We start from the raw sequence: 24873 nt of genomic DNA, 5'->3' as shown, positions 1-24873 counted from the left end.
GAAGGCCTGAAGCTCTCTCTATCCTGAAAGCTGAAACCTGGGGTCTTTGTATTTGACTCTGTGTCACTGCCTGCCCTCTGGTCTGACCAACTGTGTCCTAACTGGCCTGCTCTCCCAGGGCCCTTGGCTTAGGATAATAGCACTCTATTACTTTTTTTTTTTTTTTGGAGACGGGGTCTCACTCTGTCTCAGGTATGAGACAAGTTGGTGTGCAGTGGTGTGATCTCGGCTCACTGCAACCTCCACCTCCCAGATTCAAGCAATTCTCCAGCCTCAGCCTCCAGAGTAGATGGGACCACAGACATGTGCCACCACACCCGGCTAATTTCCATGACTTCTCATCCCAGAACAAAGGACACAGCTCACCTAAGGGTGATCAGTGGTTTCATTTTTGAATGTTGACATTGCTTAGAAGCATGCATGATCATATAAAAATTATTTTTATTAAAATAGAAAAGCTTTCCAGTATATTGCATCAAAGACATTTATACAGAAAAAAGGCAATTGCAACAGACATGCTACATCAGCACTGACATATTCCGAAAGCTTTAAGTGCCCATTTTTCAGCAACATTTGGGTATAATACGCATATCCCTATGTATTTCAGAGGGTACATATAATACTGAAAAAATACTTCATGTAAAATCTAAGTTCATGTGCATACACACAAGAAGTGTTACATCAAATAGCTTATTTCAAACTGTGAAACACATTCAAAGTATTCAATTTCTTAGACAACATGCAGACATTTTAATACTCAGCTTGACACTTTTAAATATATAAACCACAATTCTTTATATTTCTATATCAAAAAAGAAAGAAAGATAGAACACTTATCTACATTGTGCATATCACAAAAAGCAAATTGTTTTCACGAACGGAAAGTACTGGGTTAACACACATGATTGTCATTTTACAAATATGGCTATTCACCTTCTTCATAATAAAATAGAAATATAATGTATTATTTACATGAACTACTCATTATTTCACTTTTTGGCAATTATATAAGTAGCAGCAATTGGTTTAAAGATTGATGTTTAAAAACTCTACATTTAACTCAGATGAATACCGATGAATATATATCTGGTTAATATAAAAATTGCATAATGCAAGATGCTTTGATACAATGTCACTTCTCCCTTTCACAAAAGTCATAGACACAAATCTGTGACCAGTGAGCCTGTCACTTACAACACGTAATTATATGAGTGTCATTTAATCAGCTTGCTTTTGCATAAGACAGTAGTTGGGGTTCTGAATTAAATTTCTGTAATTTCATGCAAATTTGCCTGATAACTTACATAATAATTTCAAAGATGCTTTATCTATATTTCATATTCTCTAATGGCAGTGGCTCTTCACTGGGACCCCTAGCTTCTAGACAGAGTAGGTCATTATCTGTAAACAAAACAAACGTAATGGGAACCTTAATACTTCAAAAAGAACTCTGAAATGAGGTTTGTGAACCTGATAGTAAAGTGAGTCATCTTTGTAAAAAGTGGTCATCTCATTTTCCAGAGATAAATTTGCTTTTGAGTGGGGGCCCCATCTGATGAGGAAATGGAAATCATGCGGCAGTGGCCTACCAGGAAGACACATTCTGTTTTCATTAGTATTTGGAACAACACATTTTAACATTTGTAAAAACAAAACAAAAATCCTACCGATATTGGCGAATTAAAACAAAAAATACTGTGTGGTGAATAGAGGTGACATGTGCCTTTCCTTGGCCACTATTCAACTACAAACCAGCAGTCCTGAATGTCTTTCTCAGGGCAGGAGAGTGAGGTGGAGGAGCATTCTGCACCTTCCGTAGGCAGTCAGTTATACGTCCAGAGCAAGTGCAAGGCAAGGCCCAGGCTGAGGGGAAGGAGGAAGGAGTGGCAAGAAGGCCTGGCCCTGATGCCAGCTGATGGCACACTGCTGGAGACCTGTACCTGGGAAATGATGAGGGCAGAGAGAGGGACATGGGATGCCAAAGTCGGGCTGTCAGAGTTGATAAGGGACTCAATCTTCTCTGCTTCTTTATTGCAGGCTTCGATCTGTGAGGAGAAACAAGGTTCTTTTAATATAAAACCACAGAACATTTTCAACATCAAGCCAGACAAATTCCACATATATCCTAAAAGTAGCATGGCCTCAGATGGCATTTACTTTCTCTTTGTCCTTCTGTTCTTATCCTAAGTAACATTTTATTACAGTTTTGGTTTATTACGTAAATGTAGCAGCATTAATGGAAATCAAACCACAAAAAAAATCACTGGCCGTGTATGGTGGCTCATGCCTGTAATCCTAGCACTTTGAGAGGCCAAGGTGGGAGGACAGCTTGAGCCCAGGAGTTCGAGACCAGCCTGGGCAATGTGGCAAGACCCCATCTCAAAGAAAAGAAGAAAAAAGAAAAGAGAAAGACAAGAAATAACCCACAATGCCACTGCCCTAATCAATCAACTGTTTTCATTTTTCCACACCTGTTACTCACACCTCTTATCCACATTTAGACTTTATCCTTACATGGTTAATTAGGGTCACAGGGAATACAATTTTAATGTCCACTGAAACATGAAAAGGAAAACAATTGGACTAGATGAGCTTCTAGTGATTCACAGACTGCTTGCATTCGTTCCCTTGCCTTGAGCCCTCACTGCCTCTGATGTTGAAACTTGGGTCTATGTGAGTGGGGTTCTACATGTCTCCAGACTGATGAAGAAACAATGGAGCCCACAAGACCAGCTCTGATGGGATCTTCCTCCACAGTGGGCACACAGCTCTCAGGAGACTGGAGTCTATTCTTCCTTTATCACTGCATGACTTGCGCCAGTTACTTCCCTGGCTTGGGCCTCAGCTGCCTCGTCTGTACAATGGGTAGATTAGAGACAGTGATTTCTCGGACCCCGTCCAGCTGTGCACACTCCCAGTCGCAGTATCTTAATCCCTCGCCTACCCTGGTGCCTCTGCATCCCACTGTCAAACGTGCACCAGGTCTCAGCCACTGGCAAAGTGCTCAGTCCTTTAGAGACTGCCTTGCTTTTCTCCCTCCTGCCCCATTGAACTTCCCAAATGCCTCCACTCCCTCACCCATGATCCTTCCTTGGTCCTAGTTTGTAACTACCCTCTCCTAGGTGCACCAAACTTGAAAGTGACAAGATGGCTTCACAACGTGTGCTGAACCCACCTGCAGAGCTTTTGGATAGTGATCGACAGGAACGATCAGGATCACAATTTCTGATTCAATGCTGAAGTATCCAAACACATCACACTGTGGGACAGACACGTGCATGCGGATTTTCTGAAGTATTTCCAGAACTGTTATTGGCTTTTTATTTGTTACCTGGAAAGAGAAAACATGCTATTACCTGAAACAAAGAAGAATTCCTATGACTGCCTAAGCTCCCTTGCTTTGGGCTGCCAGCTGAGGAGGCTCTTTTGACCACACAGCCCTCAGCGGAAGGCCCAACCGCAGCTTCGCTAGGCCAAATTCTGACTCTCTAGTCCACCACAATGGGGTTTTGCTTGACTGAGAAGCTCTGTAGTGAAGATAAATACTCTCACCAGAAACACTTTTTTAAAAAAGTGACTGTTCTGAGGTAGAGGTCACAGGGTTTTTAAAAATACAGGTGTAATCAAAACGGGGATAAATCTCTAGGTTGTGGCAAGTGTTGGGTGCAACATTTCTGGAGCCCTGTGATGGTGCAGAAAAGAGAAAGGGCAGAACTATGTAGGGAATGGGCATGGCTCCAGAAGGTCCCCTCAGGAGTCACAGGGACTGGTGTGAGGGGAGGCGACCTCGAAACCACCTGGGCACCCACCAGTCTCTGGCTACCTGGCTCTGCCTGCAGCCCCACCTATGCTTACTGTGCCAGCAGGGACCTTTTCTGAGAAAGGCTCAGGTTGACTGTGATGTGCACAGCCAGGGTGTAGAGGGGAGGAACATGGGCTTGGGAGTCAGCCAGCCTGGGTGCAAACCTTTGTCCTACTGATTAAGGGCTATATGGCCCTGGGAAAGTTGCTTTTCTGAAGATTAGTTTCTTTATCTATGAATGAGGACAACACATTCTACTCTCTAGGATTACTGAGAGGCTTAGCAGTAAGATTTCAACAGCATCTGCATATAAAGCAATTTACCTTAGCAATAGTATCCAGTTTTTCTTTGTCAAATAAAACTCTTAACATCCCAGCACATAATGGGCAACAAGCACCTGTATAACAGAAACCATTTTATGTGTGTTCAGAATTAGAAACAAATAGAATTGAAAATCAGTGAAATGTCCAGCCCTTCATTTTGGGGAGGAGAGTTACAGTGTCCTTCCCAAAGACTGTACCTTTATATAAGTTCCTTGACCAACCTGGGGTCCTCTCATCTCTACATTTACCAAAATCCTTCCTCTACCCCTGCTTTTCATCCTTCACCACTCCTCGGAGTGAGAAGGTTGTGGTGCGGATAGCACAGAGAGAGCTGGCTTTTGAAGAGACCTGGGGACTGATCCTGCTCTACCTCAAAACTCACTGTGTGATTCTGGGCAAATGCTTCTGCCGGGCCTTGCTTCCCTGTCTGCAAAACAAGGGAGTTGGTGTTTCAGGGGTTCCATGAGTGTTTGATTCAAATTTTATTTATTTATTTTTTTGAGACAGAGTCTTGCTCTGTCGCCCAGGCTGGAGTGCAGTAGTGCGATCTTGGCTCACTGCAAGCTCTGCCTCCTCGGTTCAAGGCATTCTCCTGCCTCAGCCTCTGGAGTAGCTGGGACTACAGGCGCCCGCCACCACACCTGGCTAATTTTTTTGCATTTTTAGTAGAGACGGGGTTTCACCGTGTTAGCCAGGATGGTTTGAATCTCCTGACCTCGTGATCCGCCAGCCTCAGCCTCCCAAAGTGCTGGGATTACAGGCATGAGCCACCACGCCCAGCCGATTCAAATTCAATTTTTAAAATTATTTTAAACTGTTAAAAACCATAATAGAATATGGCATAATCAAATATAATATTATGCCATATTTTAACACAACAGAGATTTAACCAATCCATTAGCAGCCTCTCTACCCTGGGTCCCTCCAATTCCCCTTCATTTCGTGTCATCATACTTGCTGCCATCTGGTTTAGTGCAGATTTGCATGGCAACTTGTGTTTGGTCTGTCACCTCCCTCAGAACATGGTCTCCAGGAGGAAAAGGGCTTTTTCTTACTGCTGTGTCCCCAATGCTTAGAGGAGCATCTGGCACATAGTGAAAGCTAAGTAAACATTTGATGAATTAACAGATGGAGGAATGAAGCTATTAGCCTCCAGATTAACCTGTTCTGTGCAGACTTGGAATAAAGTCTCTTCTGCTACTTCTGTTTGACTGAAGAGTGTGAGATTGTAAGGTAAGCTGTTTTAAAAAACTTACTGCTAAAAGCAGTCTGTATGAAACGAAACTTTTCTGATTATATGCAACTAAAACAATTAAATTAGATGCTAAGGCCAATCTAAGACAACAACTGTTTTCTTTCTTTTTTTTTTTTTTTTGAGACGGAGTCTCGCTCTGTCGCCCGCACTGGAGTGCAGTGGCCGGATCTCAGCTCACTGCAAGCTCCGCCTCCTGGGTTTACGCCATTCTCCTGCCTCAGCCTCCCGAGTAGCTGGGACTACAGGAGCCCGCCGCTTCGCCCGGCTAGTTTTTTTTGTATTTTTTAGTAGAGACGGGGTTTCACCGTGTTAGCCAGGATGGTCTCGATCTCCTGACCTCGTGATCCACCCGTCTCGGCCTCCCAAAGTGCTGGGATTACAGGCTTGAGCCACCGTGCCCGGCCAACAACTGTCTTCTATTTCTCTCAATGTCAAAAGTTTGTGTTCATCAAAACTACTTTAATTATTCATTAATTAGTAATTCATTATTCATTAATAAGTAAACTATGCATTCAATAACCCTAATTTTCATAATTGAATACTGCTTTATCTGTTTATATATTGGTGTTTGGTGTAAGATTTAGCTTGAGGCAAGGCTGCTGTATTGTTTTAAAATAGGACACCAGATGATATCTAAGGCAAGCCCTAGTTTTTTAAGGTCAACCCAAAGTAGTGAGTATGATCAGCATAAGAATCTCGTCAAGACTTTCTGGAAAATGTAAATGAACTAGTCAGCTCTCTTCTCCATGACTCACTCTCTGGAGGCGGATAAGCAAATCTTCCCAGCCCTCCCCTGTCCACCCCGATACTGCCAGCCTACCCGGTGGGATGATGGGTTTGCACCCAGCTGCTGAGAGCGAAGGACACTTGACAGAAGCACACTCAGCGACGGAGCTGTGCTCTGAGAGGACCCCGACGGCCTGGCAGTCCCCATAGTAATCGACCGCCACGCGATCCGAGTAGGCAACACACACGCTGCTGTAGGTCTCACCATTGTGCCCACAAACGGGCTCGGTTGCTCTGCAAAAGGGCTGGGGCAAACAAATCACATTTAGCCTGGAAATGTCTATGGTGTACCTTTCCCAACCAAGAGTACACAGCATGTTTCCCTATTTTCAGGAAGGAAAAAAGACACAGGTATAAATTATGGGGACCTCTTAAGCTCCTGAGGTGGGCTAAATGCTGGGGTGGGGGCGGTGGGGTGGGGAGGGAAGCAATATGGGTGTCTCCAGATGAACTCAAAGATTACTTTTCTCAGCCTCTTTGGGATCTGGGTGCTCATGTGAAATGATAAGAGATAAAAATCTTCTTTCCTGCCACCTCTCTCCGCTCTACCCAGACTTCTATTAGTATCCCATAAGTGCCTCTTTGAAGACAACCAGATCAATCTTCATGCAAATGCAGAGGTCTTATCATTTCATGCTGGGTATGGGATAAGGAGAGGGAGGAGTAGAGGGAGCAGTGGGGTAGACAGACTCTGGAGCCAACAGGTAGGTCAGGAATAGATCAGAGAAAAATCACAGCCAGGAGGAGGGAACAAGTAGGAGGAGAAGACTGAGAATTCAGGGTAGACGGGATCAATGCAAATGGCACAGAGGCTCTGAGAGAAAACAAGCATGTTTCAGGGAGACATTATGACGGAATTTTTCTAACCATGAAGACCAGAGAACGTGAAGCAATCATCTCAAGTGTTAGCTGGTTGTGGGCAGGAGATGCTGGGCCCAAAGCGGGGCCCCAGGGAGAGGGGCAAGCATAAAATCAGTGCTGCATGTGAGAAACCTCAAAAGGAATTGTCCTTTTTTTTTTTTTTTAGACGGAGTCTTGCTCTGTCGCCCAGGCTGGAGTGCAATGGCATGATCTCGGCTCACTGCAACCTCTGCCTCCTGGGTTCAAGCAATTCTCCCGCCTCAGCCTCCTGAGTAGCTGGGATTACAGGCGCGTGCCATCATGCCCAGATAATTTTTGTATTTTTAGTAGAGATGGGATTTCACCATGTTGGTCAAGCTGGTCTTGAACTCCTGACCTTGTGATCTGCCTGCCTCAGCCTCCCAAAGTGCTGGGATTACAGGCGTGAGCCACTGTGCCCGGCCCAGTTTTTTTCCTTAAAACATGAATGCAGATTCCACAAACCTAAAAGACTGAGAGATAAGCTGATGTAAAAAGACATTAAGTCTTAGAGAAAATTTCAATCACTTTTCAGTACCTTGGGAGGTGGGACCGATGTGGGAAGAGTGGGAAAACTTTTCTTGGTTTTTAACTCACATTCTTCCTGCTTTGTTTCTTAGTGAGGGCCCAGAGAACTATGAGAAGAATGATGTTGACCATGCCAGGGGTGTGAAACTTTTAAGTTCTTTTCCTAGGAGTGGGCTGCAAGAAGCCATTCTCTGTTCTTGATTGTACACCAGTTGTGCAAAGGTACACACACTAGCAAGATAGCTTCCAGAGTTAGGAGAAGGAGCCAGTCTTCCTTTTTAGTGGAGGACTGGGTGCTATAGATTTGACAAGATTCACAGAAGACTCTCAGCTGGTCTTACTGTTGACTCATCTGTCAAAGATCATAAACCAATTTTATCCCTAGTGTACTTTGTTTTGTCAGCCAAAGCACTGTACCTGGCAGGGGCCTTTGTAAGAGAGGCTTTTTCCTCTTTGGTATAAAGTGCAGAGATTGTTGTGCTCCATGTGGTCTGTGTCACAAACAGGATCTTGGATCTGGTCACACGTGAGCTGTCTTGGTACACACTCATATTGGCTACATCCAAATTTATCAAAAGTCGTCAGGCAGACCTGTGGTTTGGGTATGCACCTGAAAAAGATGAATGCTGCACCATGAATCAATGTAGGGAGGGACTGTGGTGGGGCTAGCAAAGCACTAGATGAGGCATAGGAGGCTGAAGAGAGAGCAAGAGATGAATTGGGGCAGTTCTATCTCCAAAGAGCATATGTAGAGTGGGAGAGTCGAGCCTGTATATAAAGTAGGCTAAAAGGTAGAAAAGATGTGCACGAAGCTCGTGGGGATGAGTCATTCTTTTCTGGGGAGCCTGAAGAGAGCATGGGGAGGAGGCAGTGTTCTAGCTGGAGCCTGGGGGGTGAAGGGGGCAGCACGGGCTTGCCAGGCTGAGACAGCAGCCATGAACACAGGTGTGATGCTCAAGAAATGTGGTGCTGGGGAAATGGCAGGTGACCCAGAGGGCAGGAGCCAAGGAGGCACAGACAGACCTATAGCAGAAGGGCCATGATATGAGGCCAATGGACAGGCTGGAGCCTGAGGCTGGAGGCCTTGCATTCAATAACAAATGAAACACGTCCAGGGACTTAACTTCCGGCTTGGCTAATATGAGTCAATCTTAAGAAAAGACCTCACTCTATGTCCTAAAATAATTCAGGTGTTTGTGCCTACAAGACTGAGGAGCTGATACTGGCTGGCTGCAAATGACTGAGAGAATGCCACCATGAAGCTGGTCTTTCCTAGTAAGATGAGGACCTTGCTTCATTCTCAATTCCTGAGCTCCTTCAGAGGGGCTAGGGATGATGACTCTTTTCTTCTTTAGGCTTTTTTCTGCTTTCCTAATTTTTATAAAGGGTTTACATAACTTTCTATAAGAAGATAAGACCCATGACAATATTTAGCTTTCACTGGGTATTTTAAGTACTAAGATATATAAATATTAGTTTATAAAATAAAAGAGGAAGCATACAATAGCTAGTGTGATTTTAATTTCAAAGGAAGTGATTTATACTCTTTTTAGGGCTAACCTCCTGCACCAAAATCACTACCACCACCACTATGCATGAAATGGTTTGAAATTACAATGCACTTAGTCACGGTTTTATGGAAATTTAAAATATTTGAAGAGAAATAATAGAAAATAATATTTAGAATTTCATTACCTATTAATATGCAAGGGATGAGAAATAGGACTATCAGGAGAAATTCGGTAATTTTGAGAGAAAAAGCTTGATCAATTTGAGTGTATGGAAATAAGAGGATCATAAAAAAAGGCTGAGAATCTAGGGGCAAATAAAAGTAAACGTGAGCAGTGCAGAGACTTGATCTGTCTCGCTTGTTGCTATGTCCTAATATTTAGAAAAATAACTGGAACATCAGTAGATACTTGATAGATGAATACAATTCTTTCTTTTTTTAACTATTATTATTATTATTTGAGACAGACTCTTGCTCTGTCACCCAGGCTGGAGGGCAGTGGCATGATCTCAGTTCACTGCAACCTCTGCCTCCCGGGTTCAAGTGATTCTCCTGCCTCAGCCTCCTGAGCAGCCAGAATTACAGGTGTGTGCCACCATGTCTGGCTAATTTTTGTACTTTTAGTAGAGACGGTGCTTCACCATGTTGGCCAGGCTGGTCTTGAACTTCTGGCCTCAAGTGATCCACCCACCTCTGCCTCCCAAAGTGCTGGGATTACAGGCATGAGCCACTGTGCCCAGCCACAATTAATTATTTTTTGAACAGATAATACGAGCCCATGGTGAAACTTAAAAAGTACAAAACGGTACACAGTGAAAAATAGGCCTCCCTTCTACTCTTGTGTCCCGGACATCTAGTTCCCCTTCCTAGAGGAACCACTATTACCAATTTCTTTGTTTTAGTGTTTTTTTTTTTTTTTTGAAATGGAGTCTTGCTCTGTCACCCAGGCTGGAGTACAGTGGGACCATCTTGGCTTACTGCAGCCGCTGTCTCCTGGGTTCAAGCGATTCTACTGCCTCAGCCTCCCGAGTAGCTGGGACTACAGGGGGGAGCCACCATGTCCAGCTAATTTTTGGTAAAGACAGGGTTTCACCATGTTGCCCGGGCTGGTCTCGAATTCCTGAGCTCAAGCGATCTGCCTGCCTCGGCTTCCCAAAGTGCTGGGATTTCAGGTGTGAGCTATCACTTTCTTATTTATCCTTCCAGATATATTTCATGTAAGGATAAGCATTTATATGTGCTGATCCAAGGGGTATGTGCATTTAAAACTGCAAATTTGGCCAAACTACCCTCCACAGAGGATGTACCAATCCTCCTCCAGCTCCCTCTTGTATGAAAGCAGCTATTTCCCTATATTATGTTATCAAACTTTAGCTTTGCCAGTCTGACAGATGGAAACTGGTATACAATTGTAGTTTTAATTTAATTTACATTTATCTTAATATGAGGATGGTTAAGCATTGTGGTAGATTGGCTAGATGTTTATCAAATTCACTTCACTTTCTTCCTGGGTATGTATCTAAATTATATCTCCCAGTCTCCCTGGAATTCATTATGGCCAACAGATTGAGTTCTAGACAATGGAATGTGGCTGGAAGTAGTGATGAATGTTACTTTTAGATGTGGCCTATTAAAGCTTCTTAAGAGCAATCCCCACTATCCCCCTTCTCTTATCTGCTGCCCAAATGCAGAAGACCCAGAAGAGGACTGTGAGGCTGTAGGAGAAGACAGAGTCACTATATGGAAGGATCCCATGTCTCTGAATGACCACATGGAAAGCCGCCTGCTGAATAAACAAATGGGCTCTATGTAATTATCTACTCTGTGAAATTATTGGTATTTTGGAATTTGTAAACAGTTGCTAGAATTACTTACCCTAACAAATAAAAGTACCTTTTCAAATGTTTAAGAACCATTTGGATTTCTTTTTTTATGTTTATATCCTTGGTCCATTTTTCTATTAGGTTATTGATCTCTGTCCATTTTGATATTAGGTTGATCTTTCTCAAATTGATTTGCAGGGGCTCTTTATATTACAAGGACATCAGTGCTTTCTCTGCGATATTCCTTCCAGTGTGTCATTTGTCTGTTACCATGCAGAAAATTTTGAGGTTCATGTAGCTAATTTTTCAATCTTGTATATACTCAGGAAGGCCTTCCCACTTTGACATTTATTTTTATTGTTTTATTATAAAAGCAGGACAACCTTATTCAGAAAGGCTAGCCAATGGAGAAAACAATGAACAAATATGAAAACAATCCTCAATTCTACCTCCCAACACAACCTGTATTATTCTTTCAGCTTATTTCTTATGCATTGCATCCTATCTTCTTTCCATAGAAACTTTCTTGGATTAGTTTCATTGTATAAACTTTGGCAGATGGATGACTAATTCTTTGCCATTTCTTTTAACACATGAGAAAGTCTCCCCCTCCTTCCATATTACACCAGGGTTTTCAGGATGGAGAAGCAGCAATTGCTTAGGAAAGCACTGTGGCATTGGAATGTATACTGTTCAGATCATTCAGGTAAGCCAGTAAATACTCTGCTTCCAGAAGGCTGTAACCTAAGGGTCAGCAAGACGCCTGCCCTGGTGGCTGCCACATGCAGAAATCCATCATTAAGGCTGAGACAACTGTCTTCTGAGCTCAAGTGAGGAAACAGTAGAGAAAGGAGCTCAAAACAAATACTTTCAAATAGTAGTGAAGTTGCATTTCCATAGATTTCTCATGTCCAACTTCTAAAACGGATGCATATAACTAGAAGAAAATTTCCCTTGACTATCAGGTGACAGCTACTAATAAAAATACACCTTTTCCTCTCATCTCTTCTGCTACTTCTCCTTATGTTACATTTTCTGTTTCAGTCTTACAGAACTGCTTTAGTGCCCAACAGACACCATGCTATGGAGATAACATGGAGACAACAATGTTATGGAGATAACATTTCTAGCAGCCACGACTCTTGTTAGTCTGCCTTCACCACCACCACCTTTTCTCTACTGCAAACCTTGCCTACAATCTCTTACTCATCTTTCTAGATTCAGCTAGGTATCACAATCTCTAGAGGCTCTGCCAGAGCCTTGCCCAGGCTGCATTAACTGCCCTACTTCTGGGCTCCCAAGAGCAGCACCTTATCAAGCAGCTTTACGTGGCTCTCTTTCCCTCCAGACTCCAAACTCTTCAAGGCAGAGACGATATCTTAATTTACCTTTGGGTTTTCACTGTCTGGTATATGATAGATGCTTTGTAAGTACTAGTCTTCAGTTGAATAAAATAAGAAGCCATTTGACTTACCTTTGGTTTTTTTGGCAGGGATTAGGATTACATGGATCCTTTGACATGCATGATCCAAACTCAAACTGATGGTCTTGGAGGCCCACACAGCGAGCAATGCAGGCACTGGGGTAAGTGCGCCCATTCTGCCCACATACGGGGACAAACTGATCTGCACAGTTACAGGGCAGACCTGAGGAGAGGAAACAGCCTCAAAAATATGTATGTGTATATTTCCCCTCCCCTTATATGTTCCCTTCCCCTTGTATTTCCTTGTTAAGGCAAACCATGAGCAATCATGTGAAGGTCTCATGTTAAAATAGAATTGTAAATTAAGTCAGGAAAAATCTCTCGTATCTCTGACAGTGTTTTTAAAGGCAGCAATGCTCTGAATAGCTTGTCTGCAAGATGGCTTTCCTTTGTCCTTTTTATTGCCAGCTAGTTGAGGGCTTCTAGACCTTGATCCCAGATAGAGACCCCTATTAACAAGGCTAGAGGTAGGGAAAGTAAAGACTGTTTCTCCCGATTTGGCATATAAAATCTAGAATTTAGATGTCTGAAGTCTGGTGTGGGTATTTCTTGAATGTTAAAGGCTCATAGCAAGCATAAGAAAGAGTGGGCTGGGCACAGTGGCTCACACCTGTAATCCCAGCACTTTGGGAGGCTGAGGTGGGTGGATCACCTGAGGTCGGGAGTTCGAGACCAGCCTGACCAACATGGAGAAACGCTGTCTCTACTAAAAATACAAAATTAGAAGGGTGTGGTGGTGCATGCCTGTAATTCTAGCTACTTAGGAGGCTGAGGCAGGAGAATCACTTGAACTGAGGAGGCGGAGGTTGCAGTGAGCCGAGATCACGCCATTGCACTCCAGCCTGGGCAACAGGAGGAAAGCTCCATCTCAGAAAAAAAAAAAAAAGAAAGAGTGAAGGTTGTACGTTCCTTCCACTCTCATGTCCAAGACGGTAACTTAGAAAATTATTGTAATTTTAAGACTTACAAATTGTTACGAACATCTTTCTCTGAGTCACATTTGGAGTGGGACACTGGGTCCCAAGAAATTTGGCACAGTTATGGGTCAGTAAAATTTCCTTAGTCTGTTAGATCAACAGTCATTGACTTAATTTATCCCAGGACGCCATAGGCCACACACTATAGGAAACAGGGGTCTTGCTAGTTGTAAAGCTCAACTTCTAAAAACATTTAGACATTAACAAAAAAATAAAAAAAGTCTTCCTTGTAAATCCTTTGCTTATTCTTTACCCCCACATCCCTCTATGGTTTCTCTAAGCAGAATGAATAGTCCTCACTTGAGCAAGGCAAAGGTTAATAATAAAGGATGATGATAATAAAGCAGTGAAGGCTGGAGTAGAGTTCGTCCTACCTCTACTTCCTTACCAGTCTGCCATTCACTTCTTATTTCTGATCCCCTTTTTATTTCCAATGGGCTGGAAGTACAAGGTTGGTAAATCCTTACTCTCCTCTCCTCCACTTCTCCTCCACCCAGCCCCCACCCCTCTCTGCATGTAATACTAATTCTGGGGAAAGAAGAATCAAGTTACCACTGCAGCAGCATGAAATGGGGGCAAAGGCAACTACCTAGTAACTTTTAACCCACAACCAAAGGTATTTTAGATCTAGGAAAAAGCAGATATCAAGATAAACCAGCAGACTGTGCTGTTGCTATTGGCAACAATAGCTTCACAAGAGGAAAGCATCCCATCTCACTAGCCTTTTCACTTACTTATGTTGGTGTAAGAATAATAAGAGCAGCAAAGCATAGGAAAGTCAAGAAAGTAATATTCTGGGATATTATTGTTTGTGGGAGTCTAGAGGAAGAAGTAAGCTAAGGTAGGCTGAGGAAGAAGGTGCTGAGAAACAAACTGAGAACATGCATGGACATTTTAGATCATAGCGGTAGGGGTAAATGGGGTATTTTACCAGGTAGAAAAGTTCAATTTAATTAAACCCATTCCAATCACTGGCTCTGTTCTTTTTGACTCATGAAATTCCAGAACATTAGTGCTAAGGGCCCTAAGACACCATTTAGTATAACACCTTCAATTCATAGAGGAAGAAACTAAGATCCAGGGAGGAAAAGCATCTTGCCCTTAGATTCTGTATTGATTTTATTGGTTACACTTGCAGTTAAGACTGGAGAAGCTGCCTTGAAGGGAAAAGTGTGTGCAAAGAAATGATGGCCCCTGAGGACAGACTCTGGACGATCACAGTCACCTGTGAAGGTACGATGATCATCTTCTGAACTGTGCTCACTGAGGCAAAGGCGGGTAGAACACACCAAATTGCCAGCAAAACAAGAACAGACATTGCAGTCAATACTAAAGGATGTTCCATGACCTGACAGAAAGAGAAAGAAAATGTTGATCTATATCACGCATTGAGAAATAGAGCACATATTACAATTTTAATAGTTCAACAAGTTTTAAAATGGAAATTCCTTTTTTTTTTTTTTGAGACAGGGTCTTATTCTATAGCCCAGGCTGGAGTGCACTGGCGTGATCCCAGCTCACTGCAACCTCTGCTTCCCAGGCTCAGGTGATCCTCCCACCTTACCTTCCCAAGTAGCTGGGACTATAGGTGTACACCACCACATCTGGATATTTTTCATATTTTTTGTAGAGACAGGGTTTCACTATGTTGTCCAGGCTGGTCTTGAACGCCTAGGTTCATGCCATCTGCCTGCCCCGGCCTACCAAAGTTCTGGGATAACAAGCCTGAGCCACTGTGCCCAGCCAAACATTCTTGAAAGATGACTTCTGAATGTACCAACTAGAGTAAAATCTGTGGTATTTATATTTTCATACTTGCCTCCTAGTGTATTTCTCCAAGCCCCTGAAGTGCTGGTCTTACCAGGCTGCTCCCTATCCTCTAAGAACGCTTCTGGCTGCCCCTTCTGCTTTGAAAGCTCGTATCTTCAGGGCCAGACCTGATGCCATCTTTGGATCAAAGACTCTTCTGACGCTCTAGCAGGAATGCCCAGCTCCCAGAAGAGCACTTGGTCTGCAACTTTTTTTGGCTCAAATTCTCTCATCTTAACACGTAAAGCAAGATCTCATCCCTCATCCTGGTTTCAGCTCCATAAGGCACTAGTATGCTCTTTTGTACAGAATAGGTATTTAGTCAGTGAAATGTTACAGAAGGAATGAATCTGTCCTGATATTTTCTGTCATACAAAGTACCTACCTTTATAGTTTAGTCGAGCAGAATATGGATTAAGAGATAAACACCTGACTTGGTCTAAGGCAGAAATTTGAGAGCTAATTTTAGCCAAGAGCACTCTTCTTTTTAATCAAATCTCACACAGAAGAGTAAACCAAATAGCATATAAAAGCTGAACTACTATGGTTGAAGGGGTAGGGGATGGGAGTAGAAATGGGGTAGCAGAGTGAGCTTGTAGGGAGGGAACAGATCCTCAAAAGTGGTATTTTCTCACAATTGTTTGAAATCATATATTGACACGAACAGCTGTTGGGGCTACAAGCAAAAGATGGTTAAGGAAGCAGTGGAGTCTAAGATTTTTAGGGAAGGTGGTCAAAGTACTTTTTAATGTACTTTTTTCCCAAAATGAAAGGCGGTCAAAGTACTTTTTAATGTAGTTTTTTCCCAAACTCATAATAGGGTAGTGCCTATACCCACTTGCTTTCCATGATGTCAAAATCTGAGTTTCACTTCTGGTGAAGTGAGGGTGGGGTGGGGTATGCCCAAGGAAAGGGTTGGGGGAAGATTACCTGTGTCCTTGCCTGTGAAGGGTAAGGGATCTGGAGTCAACTAGACCTGGAGCAGAATCCAGCTTTGGTCATTTACTAGCTGGGTGACCTCTTTAAGCATCAGTTTCCTCATCTATGCAGTAAGGGTAATACAGGTATTATTGCCTATATCAAAGTGTAACTTGGAGGATTTAATGAGATAATGTAAGGCAATACTTAGCTTTGTGTTTAGCACATGATTAGAATTCAATAAATATTAATTATTATTAGCCATTAGCCCCTTCTTGAAAAGACTTCTAAAGACTTCCTTAGAAGTCCTAGTGCTCTGTATAGTTTGAAAAATACTGCCCTGGAGTATCTGATATGCAGACCTTACTCTTTGGTCAGAATCTATCCAATATTCTTCCTACAAAGTAAAAATAACTAATCTCATATTAAAAACAAAACAGAGCTTAAGACTCACTTTTTCTTTTTCCTCCAACAATACAAGACTTCTGGAGGTCTATACAGTGCATTTCCATACAGTTTTCTAAGAGTCCACTTTGTCCACATGAACAGATTTTATAACAACCAACTTCCCCTGCAGATGATGGCACCTGGATTAGTGTCCCTTGACGGACAATGAAATCAGAAGCTTCTCCCAGTTTGCAACCTGTACAAACAAAAATTAGCTGAGAGAGATGGTACTGTTTTATGACATTGTTTTATAACATTAGATATACACTTGACAAAAGTCTTATAGGTACTAAATCACTATTAAAGATTACGTAATATAACTTTCATCAAATTAAGGAATTGCTTTGGTTCATTGTCCAAAAGCATACCTCTCAAATGAAAATTCCATATTCTGGAGGATGGTGGTGATTACAGATCTGTACCCCAAAGTTACCTATCATTCAGAATCAAAGTGCTGTAAGATATGTAACTTTTTACTTTTGGGGGCTAGTAAAAAATATTTTAAAATCACAGATATTTTAAAAAATGGAATAGGGAAACTAACAGTATATATATGTGTATATATATATATTTTGTTTTGTTTTGTTTTGTTTTGTTTTTGTTTTTTGAGATGGAGTCTTGCTCTGTTGCCCAGGCTGGAGTGCACTGGCATGATCTTGGCTCAGTGCAACTTCTGCCTCTCAGGTTCAAGTGATTCTTCTGCCTCAGCCTCCCGAGCAGCTGGGAATACAGGCGTGCGCCACCACACCTGGCTAATTTTTGTACCTGAATAATTTTTGTATTTGTAATAGAGACAGGGTTACACCATACTGGCCAGGCTGGTCTCAAACTCCTGACCTCATGATCCACCTACCTCAGCCTCCCAAAGTGCTGGGATTACAGGAGTGAGCCACCGCACCTGGCCAGTATTTTTAGAATAATATTGTTCAGAAAAACTTTTAGTGATGGAAAATAAGTATACCTTAAATTCAAGGAAAAACTGAATATTTGGGTGGGCTTATGGAAAGCCCATTTTCTATCTTATTATATGATGGGTTTTCTGAGTTTAATGAAACAAGAGGATTCTGAATTGAATTCTTTTTTACTTTTTTCTTTTTTTTGAGATGGAGTCTCACTCTGTCACCCAGGCTGGAGCGCAGTGGCACAATCTCGGCTCACTGCAAGCTACGCCTCCCAGGTTCACGCCATTCTCCTGCCTCAGCCTCCCAAGTAGCTGGGACTATAGGTGCCCACCACCACACCCGGCTAATTTTTTTGTATTATTAGTAGGTACAGGGTTTCACCGTGTTAGCCAGGATGGTCTCCATCTCCTGACCTCATGATCTGTCTGCCTCAGCCTCCCAAAGTGCTGGGATTACAGGCATAAGCCACAGTGCCCCGCCCCTGAATTGAATTCTATATTTAAATAACATGAAATACAGATGTCACCATTTTAAGTAATTATATCTTATTTTCTTGCCAAAGAAAATACTGACCAACTTATAATGTAAGGGTAAATGGACAGAAAATACTATCCTGAAATTTAAAACAGTCCAACATTTCCTATTTTGACAAGATTTATTACAACTCTATAGCCGATATATTACAGTATTACATATATATTATAGATGATCATTTGAGACATCATGCTTATTTCTTCTTTTGCTTTATTTTACTTTAAAAATATTTTAATGCTGGGTGCGGTGGCTCATGCCGTAATCCCAGTACTTTGGGATGCTGAGGTGGGTAGATCACCTGAGGTCAGGAGTTCAAAACTAGCCTGGACAACATGGTGAAACCTTGTCTCTACTAAAAATGCAAAAATTAGCTGGGCATGGTGGTGGGTGCCTGTAATCCCAGCTACTTGGGAGGCTAAGGCAGGAGAATTGCTTCAGTTCAGGAGGTGGAGGTTGCAGTGAGCCGAGATAGCGCCATTACACTCTAGCCTGGGTAACAAGAGCGAAACTCTGTCTCAAAAAAAAAAAAAACAACTTAAAAAAAAATCTGATTCTAACATGATAAAGAAACATTCTCAACTGGGAAATAGAAAAAAATAAGCAAAATGCTGCAACAACTATATTTTAAAGGGATTGACAGAAAGATAAAGACTATCAAAATTCCATGGGATAAAAATCCTTCAGCCTTAAAGTTATAAACATTTCAACATAACATTAATCTTTATGGAGATAGCTATACATTCCATTGAATATGCTATTTCTCTATATAATAAAACAAAGAAAAGAAAAAACATGAACAACATAGAGTATATTTTTTCAAACATTACCACATAGAAGAGAAAGTACAAAAAGCTGGTCTGAGCTTCTCTTCTTTCATAGTCTAGAACCCTGCAACTCATTATAAGAGTGAAGTTTTAGACTGTTATTATTAGTTTACAATTTAAATAACAACTGAAAATTACAAGTGTCTGTCTTTTTCTGCTTACATCAATAATGTTTAATGAGAAAATCTCAATTATAGAAAAACATAATATAGAACATGAAGTCACTTATAATCTCACTCCAAAGATAACCCCTATATTACACAAGGAGCAGGATTGAAAAAAAGAAAGATAGCTCCTATAAAAAAACACTAGCAGCACCTATCCATCCTCTTCTCACACCCACCTACCTCTTACCTTGAACACAAGAGTATGGAAGACAGGGATCTCCAGATGGACATCCTTTTCGGTTTACTTCACAGAGCTCATTGGCAGGGCAAGGATTTGGGTTACAGGGATGAGTTACTTCTTCTACAATGTTACCTAAAGTACTTGGCCCTGAAAAAACCAAAACAGATTAGTTTAACCAACCTAAAAGAGTAAGAGAGAATTGTAAATTATCTGAATTAATTATGGCTGGAATAAACGAAGAGCTCATGAGCATAAAGGCCTGATTCTACCAAGCTATTAAAACACCGAGATTCTTTCATTTGTGAAATGATAAATTTAGCATAAACATACGTTCATTCATTTTTTTTTTTAAATTTATTGGGATCTACAATATTCCAGGCAAGGTTCTAGGTGCTGGAGATACAGTGATGAACAAAATAGACAAGTCTCTAACATAGAGTTTACATCTAGTAGAGAAACAGACAATAAATATACTATGTATGAGCCAGGCACAGTGGGGCCTGTAATTACAGGCACAGTGCAGGCCTGTAATCCCAGCACTTTGGGGGCTGAGGCGGGTGGATAACCGGAGGCCAGGAGTTTGAGACCAGCCTGGCCAACATGGTGAAACCCCGTCTCTACTAAAATATAAAAATTAGCTGGGCATGGTAGCGGGTGCCTGTAATCCTAGCTACTCAGGAGGCTGAGGCAGGAGAATTGCTTGAACCCGGGAGGCAGATGTTGCAGTGGGCCAAGATCACATCACTGCACTCCAGCTTGGGAGACAGAATGGGGCTCTCTTAAAAAAAAAATCCAAAAAAACAAAACAAAAAACCCAAATTCAGCTGGGCGTGGTGGCATGTGCCAGCTAGTCAGGAGGCTAAGGGAGGAGAATGGCCTGAACCCGGGAAGCAGAGGCTGCAATGAGCTGAGATTGCTCTACTGCACAACAGCCTGGGCAACAGAGTGAGACTCCATTTCAAAAAATATATATATATATATACATATACACACACACACACACATATATATGCTATATGCTATGTATGTATATGTGTATATATAAACAAATAATTAAATCAGAAAATTATAAGCAATAAGTAGTGTCAGGGGAAAGTGATAGGTATATTTTGGATAGGGTAATCAAATAAGGTATCTAAGAGGGATAATTTAGTGTGTTTTATCATAAATGAGAATTTATTATGGTAATATGTATGGACTCCAAACCATGATTATATTTAACTTCAGAAATCATGGCCAAGGAAGAGTCTCACTTGATATAAATTATGTATGATATTTAAATAGATATTTAATTTTCCTCCCATTGATACAGTTTCCTTCTACACAAATATTTTCCTGCTGTAATAGAATCCAGAATTATAAATACAGTAAGTGTTGCTTACTTGATTTTAGGCCAGACTCATACTCTATGACTAACAGAGGTATAAGGCCCCTTGGAGTTCATCTCATTTTGCCTAATTATTTCATAAATAGGGAAGCCGAGGCTCAAAGAAGTGATCTGCTCAAAGTCACAAAGGTCTAAGTTCCAGTCTAATGCTCTCTTTTTTGCTATATTGGTCACAAAGTTTAAGGGACACACTTTGTTGGTCTTGAGAAAATATGGCAAATACTATCAGCTACAAATCTAGCACATACTTTTCTCTTCCTGATTACTAAAAGATCTCCAATTTTACTTAGGGTGGCAATGGGCCCACAGCTAAAAAAATAATCTTTCTCAGTTTTCTTTACAACTAGGGGTAGACAGTGTGACTAGGGAGAAGTTGTTTGCTCTCTCCCTTTCTTTTTACCATCTGGAACTAGATTATGGTGGCCAGAACTCTAGTAGCCATGTTGTGATGACAAAGTACATGAAGTAATCTTGATGATGGAAGCTAAATGCTAAGGATGGTGGAGAAGGATAAAAGGAGCCTGGATTCCTGATGATGAAGCCCTAGACTATTTGTTCCTGGGCTTTCTTTTACTTCTATTTGTTCTGTTTTTTGTTAATCCTATCTAACACAGGAAAACAAAGTAAGTAGGAGCTGACTTCACTGTCCGCCTCTGCAGCCAGCTCATGTCACGGATGCCCCCTGGTGGCAGCCTGAACACCTCCCTTATCTTAACTACTGAGTGTGTAGGAGTTCTACTTGTCATCCCCTGGTTTCCACCATGTATTTGTCTCACTGCCAAGAAGCTGAGCTCCAGCTCCCGGATCCCTCAATGAGATAGCAACATGCTCTTCTAGCTCTTGGCAGGAGTACTTGGCAGAGAAAAACTGAAGCAGTGAGATAAGTTCCATTTTTACATATTAAGCTAAACTATCTTTGTTTTTTTTTTTCTCTAGACGGAGTCTTGCTCTGTCGCCCAGGCTGGAGTGCAGTGGTGCGATCTCCGCTCACTGCAAGCTCTGCCTCCCAGGTTCACGACATTCTCCTGCCTCAGCCTCCCGAGTAACTGGACTACGGACGCCCACCACCACACCCACCACCACGCCCGGCTAATTTTTTTTGCATTTTTAGTAGAGATGGCGTTTCACCGGGTTAGCCAGGATGGTCTCAATCTTCTGACCTTGTGATCCGCCCGCCTCGGCCTCCCAAAGTGCTGGGATTACAGGCTTGAGCCACCGTGCCTGGCCTAGACTATCGTTTTTTATACCCTGTTGGGTGAGTAAGTCCAAGCCAATTCCTGGCTCTTATCCACTGATACTCTGATAACAAAAAGCTGATAGTCTCTGGGGCGAAATTCCACTTTCTAGTCATTAATATGGTGAGAAGTCAGCATGATATGGAGCTGGTTATCTGAGAATGCTGGCCCCCTGAGTCACTGCTTAGAATTCCTGACTGACAACAGTTCATACCTCCTCAGACTGATAGAATCACTTCTGCTTACATGTTTTAAGACAACAGTTCTTTCCTGGGCCAAAAAGTCCAAGCAAACAAGAGTCTGTGATTGAGATGGTATCACTGAACCCCATGTCCTCAAAAGATGAATGCTCATCCAAAACAAATAGTAAAACAAATAGTTGGAAGAGAGAAGTATTTGAAATCTAAAAACACACATACAAAAAAGTACTTACTGAGGTATGTATCCAAAGGTATACAATTCTTCAGATCATCTGTAGGTGACAGAAGCTCACAAATACTTTCAGCTGTGTGGTCTTCAGGGAATTTGTTCTGATCTCCACATTTTTTAAGAATCTCCACACAATCTGATCTTGAAAAAAATGCACATAAATTTAGAGCTTGAGGAACCTCATGTTGTCTAGTCAGCATCACTTTTTTCTGAAACTTTCCAGAAAGTGAGTTGTCATAACTTAACATGTTTCATAATTGGTTAAGTATGGCAAAAGAGAACAGGAGTCACAGTAGAGCTCAGGTTGAATAATAAATTCAAAGCATCCCTAACTTTCTGTTGTCTGAGACCAAAGCCCTTACTCAAATTGTATACTTCTTCGTACTGTTACTACCAGCAATATGGCCTTTCAATATCTTTGAAAGGAAATTAAACGAAGCTAGTCTGATTTACTCTCTGCAAAAATCATATATCCTCACTTCTAGGACCTTATGCTTGCTTGTTTGCTTGCTTGCCTCTTTTCTCCTTCCCTTCCTTATCTAAGTCTCTTTTTAGTTATCAACATTAGCCTCTGGCCTATAACAACTGGAAAGTCCACTTACTTTAAAATGTTCTTAGTCTTCAATAGGGATGTGACTCCTACAAGTTTTCTGTGCTAAGAGTCTACATATTCCCCTCTTGTTGCCTCCTGCTTGTCTATCTAATTGTTATACCCCAGTATTTCCCTGTCAGGTTATCCCCAAGCCAAGTCAGAGAATAGACTGGACTCTGTTTAAGGTTGAAATTGTTGAGGTACGCAGCAGCACTGAGCCACATACCAACAGCTGAGGGACTGGATATTAACTTGGTTTTGGAAAACTTTTGGAAAAAAAGATGTGTGAGGAAACATGGGCAGATTACTATGTGTTAAATGCTTTTGGTTTCACCCACTATAGCAGCTCCCATCTTTACTTGATCCTAGATTTCCTAAGCAAAATAAGCTCCTTAAGAAGAGCAAAGTTGGCTGGGCGCAGTGGCTCAAGCCTGTAATCCCAGCACTTTGGGAGGCCGAGACGGGCGGATCATGAGATCAGGAGATCGAGACCATCCTGGCCAGCATGGTAAAACCCCATCTCTACTAAGAATACAAACATTAGCTGGGCGTGTAAGTCCCAGCTACTTGGGAGGCTGAGGCAGGAGAATTGCTTGAACCTGGGAGGTGGGGGTTGCAGTGAGCTGAGATCATGCCACTGCACTCCAGCCTGGAGACAGAGTGAGACTCCATTTCAAAAAATATATATATATATATACATATACACACACACACACACATATATATGCTATATGCTATGTATGTATATGTGTATATATAAACAAATAATTAAATCAGAAAATTATAAGCAATAAGTAGTGTCAGGGGAAAGTGATAGGTATATTTTGGATAGGGTAATCAAATAAGGTATCTAAGAGGGATAATTTAGTGTGTTTTATCATAAATGAGAATTTATTATGGTAATATGTATGGACTCCAAACCATGATTATATTTAACTTCAGAAATCATGGCCAAGGAAGAGTCTCACTTGATATAAATTATGTATGATATTTAAATAGATATTTAATTTTCCTCCCATTGATACAGTTTCCTTCTACACAAATATTTTCCTGCTGTAATAGAATCCAGAATTATAAATACAGTAAGTGTTGCTTACTTGATTTTAGGCCAGACTCATACTCTATGACTAACAGAGGTATAAGGCCCCTTGGAGTTCATCTCATTTTGCCTAATTATTTCATAAATAGGGAAGCCGAGGCTCAAAGAAGTGATCTGCTCAAAGTCACAAAGGTCTAAGTTCCAGTCTAATGCTCTCTTTTTTGCTATATTGGTCACAAAGTTTAAGGGACACACTTTGTTGGTCTTGAGAAAATATGGCAAATACTATCAGCTACAAATCTAGCACATACTTTTCTCTTCCTGATTACTAAAAGATCTCCAATTTTACTTAGGGTGGCAATGGGCCCACAGCTAAAAAAATAATCTTTCTCAGTTTTCTTTACAACTAGGGGTAGACAGTGTGACTAGGGAGAAGTTGTTTGCTCTCTCCCTTTCTTTTTACCATCTGGAACTAGATTATGGTGGCCAGAACTCTAGTAGCCATGTTGTGATGACAAAGTACATGAAGTAATCTTGATGATGGAAGCTAAATGCTAAGGATGGTGGAGAAGGATAAAAGGAGCCTGGATTCCTGATGATGAAGCCCTAGACTATTTGTTCCTGGGCTTTCTTTTACTTCTATTTGTTCTGTTTTTTGTTAATCCTATCTAACACAGGAAAACAAAGTAAGTAGGAGCTGACTTCACTGTCCGCCTCTGCAGCCAGCTCATGTCACGGATGCCCCCTGGTGGCAGCCTGAACACCTCCCTTATCTTAACTACTGAGTGTGTAGGAGTTCTACTTGTCATCCCCTGGTTTCCACCATGTATTTGTCTCACTGCCAAGAAGCTGAGCTCCAGCTCCCGGATCCCTCAATGAGATAGCAACATGCTCTTCTAGCTCTTGGCAGGAGTACTTGGCAGAGAAAAACTGAAGCAGTGAGATAAGTTCCATTTTTACATATTAAGCTAAACTATCTTTGTTTTTTTTTTTCTCTAGACGGAGTCTTGCTCTGTCGCCCAGGCTGGAGTGCAGTGGTGCGA

The 24873-nt window shown here is 41.7% G+C and overlaps 1 protein-coding gene across 2 annotated transcripts in view; it reads right to left on the bottom strand.

Annotated features, from left to right (window-relative positions):
- Positions 1–421: 421 nt before the first annotated feature.
- Positions 422–24873, bottom strand: part of RECK (reversion-inducing-cysteine-rich protein with kazal motifs) — a 95198-nt gene continuing 70746 nt past the window's right edge. For both annotated transcript variants that reach the window (XM_011939390.1, XM_011939389.1), the window contains 10 exons: positions 22204–22340; positions 19155–19295; positions 16548–16736; positions 14592–14714; positions 12381–12552; positions 7991–8183; positions 6201–6411; positions 4126–4199; positions 3176–3331; positions 422–2045 (listed from right to left, as the gene is read on the bottom strand). In XM_011939390.1, the coding sequence (XP_011794780.1) occupies positions 1824–2045; positions 3176–3331; positions 4126–4199; positions 6201–6411; positions 7991–8183; positions 12381–12552; positions 14592–14714; positions 16548–16736; positions 19155–19295; positions 22204–22340 (1618 nt within the window). In that variant the 3' untranslated portion in view covers positions 422–1823. The remainder of the gene's footprint in view (positions 2046–3175; positions 3332–4125; positions 4200–6200; positions 6412–7990; positions 8184–12380; positions 12553–14591; positions 14715–16547; positions 16737–19154; positions 19296–22203; positions 22341–24873) is intronic.

Source organism: Colobus angolensis, unplaced genomic scaffold (assembly GCF_000951035.1).
Source record: "Colobus angolensis palliatus isolate OR3802 unplaced genomic scaffold, Cang.pa_1.0 Scaffold181, whole genome shotgun sequence".
NCBI lineage: Eukaryota > Metazoa > Chordata > Mammalia > Primates > Cercopithecidae > Colobus > Colobus angolensis.
This window is presented reverse-complemented; position numbering and strand designations above follow the sequence as displayed.